The 13044-nt window shown below is 51.9% G+C and overlaps 1 protein-coding gene across 1 annotated transcript; it reads left to right on the plus strand.

Moving 5' to 3' along the window:
• Window positions 1-6: 6 nt before the first annotated feature.
• Window positions 7-10277, plus strand: LOC141252307 (low-density lipoprotein receptor-related protein 6-like). Its single transcript, XM_073670493.1, has 7 exons — window positions 7-108; window positions 186-422; window positions 519-629; window positions 717-947; window positions 1129-1265; window positions 6165-6262; window positions 6616-10277. The coding sequence occupies exons 2-7, from the start codon at window positions 272-274 to the stop codon at window positions 6896-6898; spliced, it is 1011 nt and encodes a 336-aa protein (XP_073526594.1). The 5' UTR covers window positions 7-108; window positions 186-271; the 3' UTR covers window positions 6899-10277.
• The last annotated feature ends 2767 nt before the right edge of the window (window positions 10278-13044 follow it).

A 13044-nucleotide genomic window follows, 5' to 3' on the forward strand; every position in this document is an offset into this window, starting at 1 on the left:
AGGACAATGGCGGCTGCAGCCACATCTGTATCGTGAAGGGCGACGGCACCACGCGCTGCTCCTGCCCCGTGCACCTGGTCCTGCTGCTGGATGAGCTGTCCTGCGGAGGTGGGTGACCCCCAGACCCCCGGGATACACAGGTCTTCTCTGCCCACCTCTCATTCTCCTGCTTCCTCCCCCTGCAGAGCCCCCCACCTGCTCCCCGCAGCAGTTCACCTGTTACACCGGGGAGGTGGACTGCATCCCCGCCGAGTGGCGCTGCGACGGCTTCATGGAGTGCATGGACAACAGCGACGAGCACAACTGCCCCAAGTGCTCCAGCACCCAGTACCAGTGCGCCAGCGGGCAGTGCATCGACTCGTCCTACCGCTGCAACGGCGAGGCCAACTGCCAGGACAAGTCCGACGAGAAGAGCTGCAACGGTGAGCGGCGGCCACATTGGAGCATGTTGAGGGGGTTGTCATTTTTGCAGCAGCTGATTTTTTTTTTTCTCGGACCTCCGTCTCCTCTCTCCTCAGAGATCTGCACCACGGAGCAGTTCCACTGCGGCAGCGGTCAGTGCATCGGGAAGCACCGGCGGTGCGACCACAACCGGGACTGCAGCGACAGCTCCGACGAACTGGGCTGCTGTGAGTCGGCCATGACGTTCCCTTCCCCTCCCACGTTCATTTGCTGCCGCTCGACCCCCTCCACCTAATATATATTGTCCTCGTCAGATCCCACCGAGGAGCCGTCTCCACCCTCAACCAGCACCATCGGCTCCATCATCGGCGTGGTCCTCACCGTCTTCTTGGTCGGAGGGGTGTACTTTGTCTGCCAGAGGGTCCTGTGCCCACGTATGAAGGGTGACGGCGAGACCATGGCCAACGACTACGTGGTGCACGGCCCGGCCTCTGTGCCGCTGGGATACGTGCCGCACCCGAGCTCGCTGACCAGCTCCCTGCCAGGTGAGCGCCGCCTGATATCCGTCCTGGCAGCGCCCCTCCCCCCGGCCTTTAGTGCGACCCCTATCCAGTTGCATGTGGACGTCCATTGTGCGGAGGGGGATTGGGTTTCGTGCTGCCGGTCTGGGCTTTTAACCACGTCACCGCCAGGTGTACTTAATATTTCCGGTCTCTATTTCTGCAGGAATGTCCCGTGGGAAATCTGTGATCAGCTCCCTCAGCATCATGGGTGGCAGCAGCGGACCACCGTACGACCGTGCCCACGTGACCGGCGCCTCGTCCAGCAGCTCCTCCAGCACCAAAGGAACTTACTTCCCACCGGTGAGTCTCCCCCCGGGACAGAACGTTCGGCCCCTTCATCATCGGCCTGGACGGAAGCATGAGGGAGTGGGGGGGTTACCTGACGACTCTATAAGCCCCCCCAGTGCGCACCCCAAACACCCAGGATCAAAGCCATGGGGGTCAAGTTAAGATTGAAAGCTGGGACGGAGGAACTGAGTGCGACATCTGCTGGGACATCGCGGTATAACACAAGCGATCAGATGATCGCAGGCTCAAGTCCCCTAAGGGGACTAATAACAGTGAAAAATTATAGGTTCTGATCAGCCTTCTTATCCCCTAATTATAAATTAAGGATTAAAATAAAATACACATATTTGGTATCGCTGCGTTCGTAAAAGTCCCAATCTATCAAGATATAAAGTTAATTAACCCGGCCAATAAACGGCGTAACGAGGAAAGTAATCAAAACGCAGGAATTGCTGTTTTTCAGCCGCTGCAACAACTGAAAAAAAATGTAATAAACAGGCGAAGGCATCAAAATGAAAAATATATAGTGCCGTCAGAATCCTCCGAGCCCGTTATTGTAGTAGACCCTCAGCTGTGAGGAGCAGAGATGCCGAGCCTGTTATTGTAGCAGACCCTCAGCTGTGAGGAGCAGAGATGTCGAGCCTGTTATTGTAGTAGACCCTCAGCTGTGAGGAGCAGAGATGTCTAGCCTGTTATTGTAGCAGACCCTCAGCTGTGAGGAGCAGAGATGCCGAGCCTGTTGTAGCAGACCCTCAGCTGTGAGGAGCAGAGATGCCGAGCCCGTTATTGTAGCAGACCCTCAGCTGTGAGGAGCAGAGATGCTGAGCCTGTTGTAGCAGACCCTCAGCTGTGAGGAGCAGAGATGCTGAGCCTGTTGTAGCAGACCCTCAGCTGTGAGGAGCAGAGATGTCGAGCCTGTTATTGTAGCAGACCCTCAGCTGTGAGGAGCAGAGATGTCGAGCCTGTTATTGTAGCAGACCCTCAGCTGTGAGGAGCAGAGATGCCGAGCCTGTTATTGTAGCAGACCCTCAGCTGTGAGGAGCAGAGATGCCGACCCTGTTATTGTAGCAGACCCTCAGCTGTGAGGAGCAGAGATGCCGAGCCTGTTATTGTAGCAGACCCTCAGCTGTGAGGAGCAGAGATGCCGAGCCCGTTATTGTAGCAGACCCTCAGCTGTGAGGAGCAGAGATGCCGAGCCTGTTATTGTAGCAGACCCTCAGCTGTGAGGAGCAGAGATGTCGAGCTTGTTATTGTAGCAGACCCTCAGCTGTGAGGAGCAGAGATGCCGAGCCTGTTATTGTAGCAGACCCTCAGCTGTGAGGAGCAGAGATGCCGAGCCTGTTATTGTAGCAGACCCTCAGCTGTGAGGAGCAGAGATGCTGAGCCTGTTATTGTAGCAGACCCTCAGCTGTGAGGAGCAGAGATGCCGAGCCCGTTATTGTAGCAGACCCTCAGCTGTGAGGAGCAGAGATGCCGAGCCCGTTATTGTAGCAGACCCTCAGCTGTGAGGAGCAGAGATGCCGAGCCTGTTATTGTAGCAGACCCTCAGCTGTGAGGAGCAGAGATGCCGAGCCTGTTATTGTAGCAGACCCTCAGCTGTGAGGAGCAGAGATGCCGAGCCCGTTATTGTAGCAGACCCTCAGCTGTGAGGAGCAGAGATGCCGAGCCCGTTATTGTAGCAGACCCTCAGCTGTGAGGAGCAGAGATGTCGAGCCTGTTATTGTAGCAGACCCTCAGCTGTGAGGAGCAGAGATGTCGAGCCTGTTATTGTAGCAGATCCTCAGCTGTGAGGAGCAGAGATGTCGAGCCTGTTATTGTAGCAGACCCTCAGCTGTGAGGAGCAGAGATGCCGACCCTGTTATTGTAGCAGACCCTCAGCTGTGAGGAGCAGAGATACCGAGCCTGTTATTGTAGCAGACCCTCAGCTGTGAGGAGCAGAGATGCCGAGCCTGTTATTGTAGCAGACCCTCAGCTGTGAGGAGCAGAGATGCCGAGCCTGTTATTGTAGCAGACCCTCAGCTGTGAGGAGCAGAGATGCCGAGCCTGTTATTGTAGCAGACCCTCAGCTGTGAGGAGCAGAGATGCCGAGCCTGTTATTGTAGCAGACCCTCAGCTGTGAGGAGCAGAGATGCCGAGCCTGTTATTGTAGCAGACCCTCAGCTGTGAGGAGCAGAGATGTCGAGCCTGTTATTGTAGCAGACCCTCAGCTGTGAGGAGCAGAGATGTCGAGCCTGTTATTGTAGCAGACCCTCAGCTGTGAGGAGCAGAGATGCCGAGCCTGTTATTGTAGCAGACCCTCAGCTGTGAGGAGCAGAGATGCCGAGCCTGTTATTGTAGCAGACCCTCAGCTGTGAGGAGCAGAGATGCCGAGCCTGTTATTGTAGCAGACCCTCAGCTGTGAGGAGCAGAGATGCCGAGCCTGTTATTGTAGCAGACCCTCAGCTGTGAGGAGCAGAGATGCCGAGCCCGTTATTGTAGCAGACCCTCAGCTGTGAGGAGCAGAGATGCCGAGCCCGTTATTGTAGCAGACCCTCAGCTGTGAGGAGCAGAGATGCCGAGCCCGTTATTGTAGCAGACCCTCAGCTGTGAGGAGCAGAGATGCCGAGCCTGTTATTGTAGCAGACCCTCAGCTGTGAGGAGCAGAGATGCCGAGCCTGTTATTGTAGCAGACCCTCAGCTGTGAGGAGCAGAGATGCCGAGCCTGTTATTGTAGCAGACCCTCAGCTGTGAGGAGCAGAGATGCCGAGCCTGTTATTGTAGCAGACCCTCAGCTGTGAGGAGCAGAGATGCCGAGCCTGTTATTGTAGCAGACCCTCAGCTGTGAGGAGCAGAGATGCCGAGCCCGTTATTGTAGCAGACCCTCAGCTGTGAGGAGCAGAGATGCCGAGCCTGTTATTGTAGCAGACCCTCAGCTGTGAGGAGCAGAGATGTCGAGCCTGTTATTGTAGCAGACCCTCAGCTGTGAGGAGCAGAGATGCCGAGCCTGTTATTGTAGCAGACCCTCAGCTGTGAGGAGCAGAGATGCCGAGCCTGTTATTGTAGCAGACCCTCAGCTGTGAGGAGCAGAGATGCCGAGCCTGTTATTGTAGCAGACCCTCAGCTGTGAGGAGCAGAGATGCTGAGCCTGTTATTGTAGCAGACCCTCAGCTGTGAGGAGCAGAGATGCCGAGCCTGTTATTGTAGCAGACCCTCAGCTGTGAGGAGCAGAGATGCCGAGCCTGTTATTGTAGCAGACCCTCAGCTGTGAGGAGCAGAGATGCCGAGCCTGTTATTGTAGCAGACCCTCAGCTGTGAGGAGCAGAGATGCCGAGCCTGTTATTGTAGCAGACCCTCAGCTGTGAGGAGCAGAGAGGCCGAGCCCGTTATTGTAGCAGACCCTCAGCTGTGAGGAGCAGAGATGTCGAGCCTGTTATTGTAGCAGACCCTCAGCTGTGAGGAGCAGAGATGCCGAGCCTGTTATTGTAGCAGACCCTCAGCTGTGAGGAGCAGAGATGCCGAGCCTGTTATTGTAGCAGACCCTCAGCTGTGAGGAGCAGAGATGCCGAGCCTGTTATTGTAGCAGACCCTCAGCTGTGAGGAGCAGAGATGCTGAGCCTGTTATTGTAGCAGACCCTCAGCTGTGAGGAGCAGAGATGTCGAGCCTGTTATTGTAGCAGACCCTCAGCTGTGAGGAGCAGAGATGCTGAGCCTGTTATTGTAGCAGACCCTCAGCTGTGAGGAGCAGAGATGTCGAGCCCGTTATTGTAGCAGACCCTCAGCTGTGAGGAGCAGAGATGCCGAGCCCGTTATTGTAGCAGACCCTCAGCTGTGAGGAGCAGAGATGCCGAGCCCGTTATTGTAGCAGACCCTCAGCTGTGAGGAGCAGAGATGCCGAGCCCGTTATTGTAGCAGACCCTCAGCTGTGAGGAGCAGAGATGTCGAGCCTGTTATTGTAGCAGACCCTCAGCTGTGAGGAGCAGAGATGTCGAGCCTGTTATTGTAGCAGACCCTCAGCTGTGAGGAGCAGAGATGCCGAGCCTGTTATTGTAGCAGACCCTCAGCTGTGAGGAGCAGAGATGTCGAGCCTGTTATTGTAGCAGACCCTCAGCTGTGAGGAGCAGAGATGCCGAGCCTGTTATTGTAGCAGACCCTCAGCTGTGAGGAGCAGAGATGCCGAGCCTGTTATTGTAGCAGACCCTCAGCTGTGAGGAGCAGAGATGCCGAGCCCGTTATTGTAGCAGACCCTCAGCTGTGAGGAGCAGAGATGCCGAGCCTGTTATTGTAGCAGACCCTCAGCTGTGAGGAGCAGAGATGCCGAGCCTGTTATTGTAGCAGACCCTCAGCTGTGAGGAGCAGAGATGCCGAGCCTGTTATTGTAGCAGACCCTCAGCTGTGAGGAGCAGAGATGCCGAGCCTGTTATTGTAGCAGACCCTCAGCTGTGAGGAGCAGAGATGCCGAGCCTGTTATTGTAGCAGACCCTCAGCTGTGAGGAGCAGAGATGCCGAGCCTGTTATTGTAGCAGACCCTCAGCTGTGAGGAGCAGAGATGCCGAGCCTGTTATTGTAGCAGACCCTCAGCTGTGAGGAGCAGAGATGTCGAGCCTGTTATTGTAGCAGACCCTCAGCTGTGAGGAGCAGAGATGCCGAGCCTGTTATTGTAGCAGACCCTCAGCTGTGAGGAGCAGAGATGCCGAGCCTGTTATTGTAGCAGACCCTCAGCTGTGAGGAGCAGAGATGCCGAGCCTGTTATTGTAGCAGACCCTCAGCTGTGAGGAGCAGAGATGTCGAGCCTGTTATTGTAGCAGACCCTCAGCTGTGAGGAGCAGAGATGCCGAGCCTGTTATTGTAGCAGACCCTCAGCTGTGAGGAGCAGAGATGTGTACGGTATCTTGGCTGAGGTTTTGCTCTGACTTTTTCCCCTCCCGATCTCAGATCTTGAACCCTCCGCCCTCCCCGGCCACGGAGCGATCCCACTACACCCTGGAGTTCGGCTATTCCTCCAACAGCCCGTCCACGCACCGCTCCTACAGGTAAGCGGCCGGCGCCCCGACGCACGTCAGACTCGTTTGCTGTTGACTTTTTAGAAAAGCCTTTCTCCTAGCTGCAGATTTGTTACAGATGTATCAGTCACCGATTTGTGATCGATACATTGTCACAAATTCTCAGCTGCGAGAAGTATTTAAAGGGACTGCCAGCAGTCCAAAATCATGGCTGCTGCTGTTCAGCCACGGCGCCACCTCCTGGACCATGGGTCGTTTCTGGTATTGCATCTCAGCCCCATTGATGTAAATGAGCTGCAATGCCACACACAGCCTATTGTCGGGGGGGGCGCTGTTCTGTTCTGACAGTCTTTTTTTTTTTTTTTTTTTTTTTTCTTCCGCAGTTACAGACCGTACAGCTACCGCCACTTTGCGCCCCCCACCACGCCGTGCAGCACGGACGTGTGCGACAGCGACTACACCCCCAGTCACCGGCTGACGTCCAGCGCCACCAAGGATTACACCAGCGACCTGAACTACGACTCCGAGCCGGTGCCCCCTCCCCCGACACCACGGAGTCAGTACCTGTCCGCTGAGGAAAGTTGTCCTCCGTCTCCGTACACGGAGCGCAGCTACTCCCATCATCTGTACCCGCCGCCCCCCTCGCCCTGTACGGACTCCTCCTGAGCCCCCCGCCCTGTATAGACTCCACAATGGTTTTTAATTTCATGTACAGATTTTTTTTTTCGGCGGGGGAGGGGAGGGTCGCTCCGCGGACAGACCTGTGTACATAGAGATGGATATTTATATATTTTCTTAGCTCGCTCCTCCCCGTCGCGCCATTAACGGCGTGCACGCGCGTCGCGGCCCCTCCCCACCCACCACCCATTCATCAGACGTCTAAGCTTTTGTATAAATGATTCCCCTCCTCCGCGTATATTGTACAAATATATAAATATATAGAATTATCTATTTTTGCAGACAGAACACACACACACACACACAATGCCTTAATCAGCTGCCGAGGAGGCGCCACGCCAGAGATTAACGCCAAAAAAAAAAATAATCCAATGCCCGACTGGACCTGGGGGTCACTCTAAGGATTAACCCCTACGAGAGTGATTTTTATATTTTATTTACGGTTTGTCAGAATTTTTTTTTTTAATGTAATATACCTTTAAGAATTAAAGGGGAACTCCACTGATACTGCAATTTTAGGCTACACGGTTTACCTAACTTTAGAATCAATCACTCCAGTCTCCAGGAGTTGTAGTTATAAAAACTGTAGCAGCGATGCACCCCGTTATTATAGTTGTCCTTTCCCCCCCCCTGCTCTGTGATGGTTCCTTCCTCTCCTGCTCATTCACCACTAATCTGATCCTAGAGATGAGCGCCGGGTAAAACCACTAAACCATTATGCGGGGGGTGGACTTAAAGTTGCAAAAAATTTTTTTAATTTTTTTTTTTTTTTAATTTTTAAACCAAAGGTTGTCTCGTCGCCCAATCGTCTGTTACGGCGGCGGAGGCGGCAGCGTCCTCCGGGAGCTGTAGAGTTCCAGACGTTTCTATTTTACGAAAGCTGCAAATGTTAAGTGTTTTTTTCTAGCGCATATGATGTAGATAATGGACTGTATTTATAAACATGTAACATTTTGTACTCGCCGTATACCTGTGTATGTCCGTGCAGTACGCACGCTCACCACTATGGCGGATTTCAGGCGTTTGTTCTCGGCAGATGTCGCTGCAGCAGAAAATGGCGGAAAGGACGGTCACATGACAAGTGATTTAAAGGGATCAGCGGGACTGGCTGGGAAGTGAACGGCGTCTAATCACTGATAGAGAGAGGACCCCATTTTTATTTTTTTAATGACCGTGCCACTTCTGCCCCCTGGTGGTATCTGCTGTGATGAAGTGAGGTGCTGCAGTACCATCCACAGACAGGTGTGGTGCTGTTTACTGAGTCACATGTTAAAGAGACTTTTTTACATTGTTGCTTATCCTGTTAAATGTTGGTTTTCTGGGATGATAATGCCCCCCGTTAGCGGTGCAGGGGTCCCGTATGTAATGGCCGCCTGCTCATTGTGTCGGCATGTTTAGGACCAATCTAGTTTGCAGTGACCAAAGCCCCCAGACACAGTTAATCAGCCGGCACAGAAGAAGGGCATGACTCTGGTATAGGGACGGGGGTTTCAGCTGGCACAGAAGAGGGGTATGACTCTGGTATAGGGACGGGGGTCTCAGCCGGCACAGAAGAGGGGTATGACTCTGGTATAGGGACGGGGGTCTCAGCCGGCACAGAAGAGGGGTATGACTCTGGTATAGGGACGGGGGTTTCAGCTGGCACAGAAGAGGGGTATGACTCTGGTATAGGGACGGGGGTCTCAGCCGGCACAGAAGAGGGGTATGACTCTGGTATAGGGACGGGGGTCTCAGCCGGCACAGAAGAGGGGTATGACTCTGGTATAGGGACGGGGGTCTCAGCCGGCACAGAAGAGGGGTATGACTCTGGTATAGGGACGGGGGTCTCAGCCGGCACAGAAGAGGGGTATGACTCTGGTATAGGGACGGGGGGTCTCAGCCGGCACAGAAGAGGGGTATGACTCTGGTATAGGGACGGGGGTCTCAGCCGGCACAGAAGAGGGGTATGACTCTGGTATAGGGACGGGGGTCTCAGCCGGCACAGAAGAGGGGTATGACTCTGGTATAGGGACGGGGGTCTCAGCCGGCACAGAAGAGGGGTATGACTCTGGTATAGGGACGGGGGTCTCAGCCGGCACAGAAGAGGGGTATGACTCTGGTATAGGGACGGGGGTCTCAGCCGGCACAGAAGAGGGGTATGACTCTGGTATAGGGACGGGGGTCTCAGCCGGCACAGAAGAGGGGTATGACTCTGGTATAGGGACGGGGGTCTCAGCCGGCACAGAAGAGGGGTATGACTCTGGTATAGGGACGGGGGTTTCAGCTGGCACAGAGGAGGGGTATGACTCTGGTATAGGGACGGGGGTTTCAGCTGGCACAGAGGAGGGGTATGACTCTGGTATAGGGACGGGGGTCTCAGCTGGCACAGAAGAGGGGCATGACTCTGGTATAAGGACGGGGGTCTCAGCCGGCACAGAAGAGGGGTATGACTCTGGTATAGGGACGGGGGTCTCAGCCGGCACAGAAGAGGGGTATGACTCTGGTATAGGGACGGGGGTCTCAGCCGGCACAGAAGAGGGGTATGACTCTGGTATAGGGACGGGGGTCTCAGCCGGCACAGAAGAGGGGTATGACTCTGGTATAGGGACGGGGGTCTCAGCCAGTACAGAGGAGGGGTATGACTGGTATAAGGACAGGGGTTTCAGCTGGCACAGAGGAGGGGTATGACTCTGGTATAGGGACGGGGGTCTCAGCTGGCACAGAAGAGGGGCATGACTCTGGTATAGGGACGGGGGTCTCAGCCAGTACAGAGGAGGGGTATGACTGGTATAAGGACGGGGGTTTCAGCTGGCACAGAGGAGGGGTATGACTCTGGTATAGGGACGGGGGTCTCAGCTGGCACAGAAGAGGGGCATGACTCTGGTATAGGGACGGGGGTCTCAGCCGGCACAGAGGAGGGGCATGACTCGGGTATAGGACGGGGGTCTCAGCCGGCACAGAGGAGGGGTATGACTGGTATAAGGACGGGGGTCTCAGCCGGCGCAGAGCAGGGGCAAGACTCTGGTATAGGGATGGGGGTCTCAGCCGGCACAGAGGAGGGGTATGACTGGTATAAGGACGGGGGTCTCGCCGTGTCTCCGTATCTCTGCCCCTAATGTTACCGTTCAGCGTTACCACTGACTTGTATTTTTGCTGCCGCTGGTACGACAGGTCTGCACGAGGACGTATGGAGGATTTATGATATTGGCCAACATTTGGTCAGCGCCGCGCGCTCATACGACGGTTTTTCTTTTGTATCTATGAGGCTGACTTTGTACGCAGTGTATAATACACCACCGGCGAGCTGTATACAGAGCCGCTATTACTGTACACCGAGCTGTAACAAAGAGTTAATTTTTATAATAAAACTAAAGCTCAAAACCTAAAACGACTCCATTATTATTGGGGCGACGCGTGAATGTTCAGCGGAGGCTCGGACCCCGACCTGATGTCTGCGGGGGGGGGGACGGCGCCTGGAGATGGCGGTATCGGAGCAGGACTAGGATTAGGCTGTATATTATATAATGCAGGTGGAGCAGGACTAGGATTAGGCTGTATATTATATCATGCAGGTAGAGCAGGACTAGGATTAGGCTGTATATTATATCATGCAGGTAGAGCAGGACTAGGATTAGGCTGTATATTATATAATGCAGGTAGAGCAGAACTAGGATTAGGCTGTATATTATATCATGCAGGTAGATCAGTACTAGGATTAGGCTGTATATTATATCATGCAGGTAGAGCAGGACTAGGATTAGGCTGTATATTATATCATGCAGGTAGAGCAGGACTAGGATTAGGCTGTATATTATATCATGCAGGTAGAGCAGGACTAGGATTAGGCTGTATATTATATCATGCAGGTAGAGCAGGACTAGGATTAGGCTGTATATTATATCATGCAGGTAGATCAGGACTAGGATTAGGCTGTATATTATGCAGGTAGATCAGGACTAGGATTAGGCTGTATATTATATCATGCAGGTAGAGCAGGACTAGGGTTAGGCTGTATATTATATCATGCAGGTAGAGCAGGGCTAGGATTAGGCTGTATATTATATCATGCAGGTAGAGCAGGACTAGGATTAGGCTGTATATTATATCATGCAGGTAGATCAGTACTAGGATTAGGCTGTATATTATATAATGCAGGTAGAGCAGGACTAGGATTAGGCTGTATATTATATAATGCAGGTAGAGCAGGACTAGGATTAGGCTGTATATTATATCATGCAGGTAGAGCAGGACTAGGGTTAGGCTGTATATTATATCATGCAGGTGGAGCAGGACTAGGATTAGGCTGTATATTATATAATGCAGGTAGAGCAGGACTAGGATTAGGCTGTATATTATATAATGCAGGTGGAGCAGGACTAGGATTAGGCTGTATATTATATCATGCAGGTAGAGCAGGACTAGGATTAGGCTGTATATTATATCATGCACGTAGAGCAGGACTAGGATTAGGCTGTATATTATATAATGCAGGTGGAGCAGGACTAGGATTAGGCTGTATATTATATAATGCAGGTACAGCAGGACTAGGATTAGGCTGTATATTATATCATGCAGGTAGAGCAGGACTAGGATTAGGCTGTATATGATATCATGCAGGTAGAGCAGGACTAGGATTAGGCTGTATATTATATCATGCAGGTAGAGCAGGACTAGGATTAGGCTGTATATTATATCATGCACGTAGAGCAGGACTAGGATTAGGCTGTATATTATATAATGCAGGTGGAGCAGGACTAGGATTAGGCTGTATATTATATAATGCAGGTACAGCAGGACTAGGATTAGGCTGTATATTATATAATGCAGGTGGAGCAGGACTAGGATTAGGCTGTATATTATATCATGCAGGTAGAGCAGGACTAGGATTAGGCTGTATATTATATCATGCAGGTAGAGCAGGACTAGGATTAGGCTGTATATGATATCATGCAGGTAGAGCAGGACTAGGATTAGGCTGTATATTATATCATGCAGGTAGAGCAGGACTAGGATTAGGCTGTATATTATATCATGCAGGTAGAGCAGGACTAGGATTAGGCTGTATATTATATCATGCAGGTAGAGCAGGACTAGGATTAGGCTGTATATTATATCATGCAGGTAGAGCAGGACTAGGATTAGGCTGTATATTATATCATGCAGGTAGAGCAGGACTAGGATTAGGCTGTATATTATATCATGCAGGTAGAGCAGGACTAGGATTAGGCTGTATATTATATCATGCAGGTGGAGCAGGACTAGGATTAGGCTGTATATTATATAATGCAGGTACAGCAGGACTAGGATTAGGCTGTATATTATATCATGCAGGTAGAGCAGGACTAGGATTAGGCTGTATATTATATAATGCAGGTACAGCAGGACTAGGATTAGGCTGTATATTATATCATGCAGGTGGAGCAGGACTAGGATTAGGCTGTATATTATATAATGCAGGTACAGCAGGACTAGGATTAGGCTGTATATTATATAATGCAGGTACAGCAGGACTAGGATTAGGCTGTATATTATATCATGCAGGTAGAGCAGGACTAGGATTAGGCTGTATATTATATAATGCAGGTGGAGCAGGACTAGGATTAGGCTGTATATTATATAATGCAGGTGGAGCAGGACTAGGATTAGGCTGTATATTATATAATGCAGGTGGAGCAGGACTAGGATTAGGCTGTATATTATATCATGCAGGTGGAGCAGGACTAGGATTAGGCTGTATATGATATCATGCAGGTGGAGCAGGACTAGGATTAGGCTGTATATTATATCATGCAGGTAGAGCAGGACTAGGATTAGGCTGTATATTATATCATGCAGTAGAGCAGGACTAGGATTAGGCTGTATATTATATCATGCAGGTGGAGCAGGACTAGGATTAGGCTGTATATTATATCATGCAGGTAGAGCAGGACTAGGATTAGGCTGTATATTATATCATGCAGGTGGAGCAGGACTAGGATTAGGCTGTATATTATATCATGCAGGTAGAGCAGGACTAGGATTAGGCTGTATATTATATCATGCAGGTGGAGCAGGACTAGGATTAGGCTGTATATTATATCATGCAGGTAGAGCAGGACTAGGATTAGGCTGTATATTATATCATGCAGGTGGAGCAGGACTAGGATTAGGCTGTA

Source organism: Phyllobates terribilis, unplaced genomic scaffold (genome assembly GCF_046119375.1).
Source record: "Phyllobates terribilis strain yellow unplaced genomic scaffold, ASM4611937v1 Scaffold_8631__1_contigs__length_27967, whole genome shotgun sequence".
Classification (NCBI taxonomy): Eukaryota; Metazoa; Chordata; class Amphibia; order Anura; family Dendrobatidae; genus Phyllobates; species Phyllobates terribilis.

Coding starts and splice junctions, on each gene's coding strand:
- LOC141252307 (XM_073670493.1), top strand. CDS start 272: ATGGAGTGCATGGACAACAGCGACGAGCACAACTGCCCCAAGTGCTCC. Junction 1,266..6,164: donor AAGGAACTTACTTCCCACCG/GTGAGTCTCCCC, acceptor TCCCGATCTCAG/ATCTTGAACCCTCCGCCCTC. Junction 6,263..6,615: donor TCCACGCACCGCTCCTACAG/GTAAGCGGCCGG, acceptor TTTCTTCCGCAG/TTACAGACCGTACAGCTACC.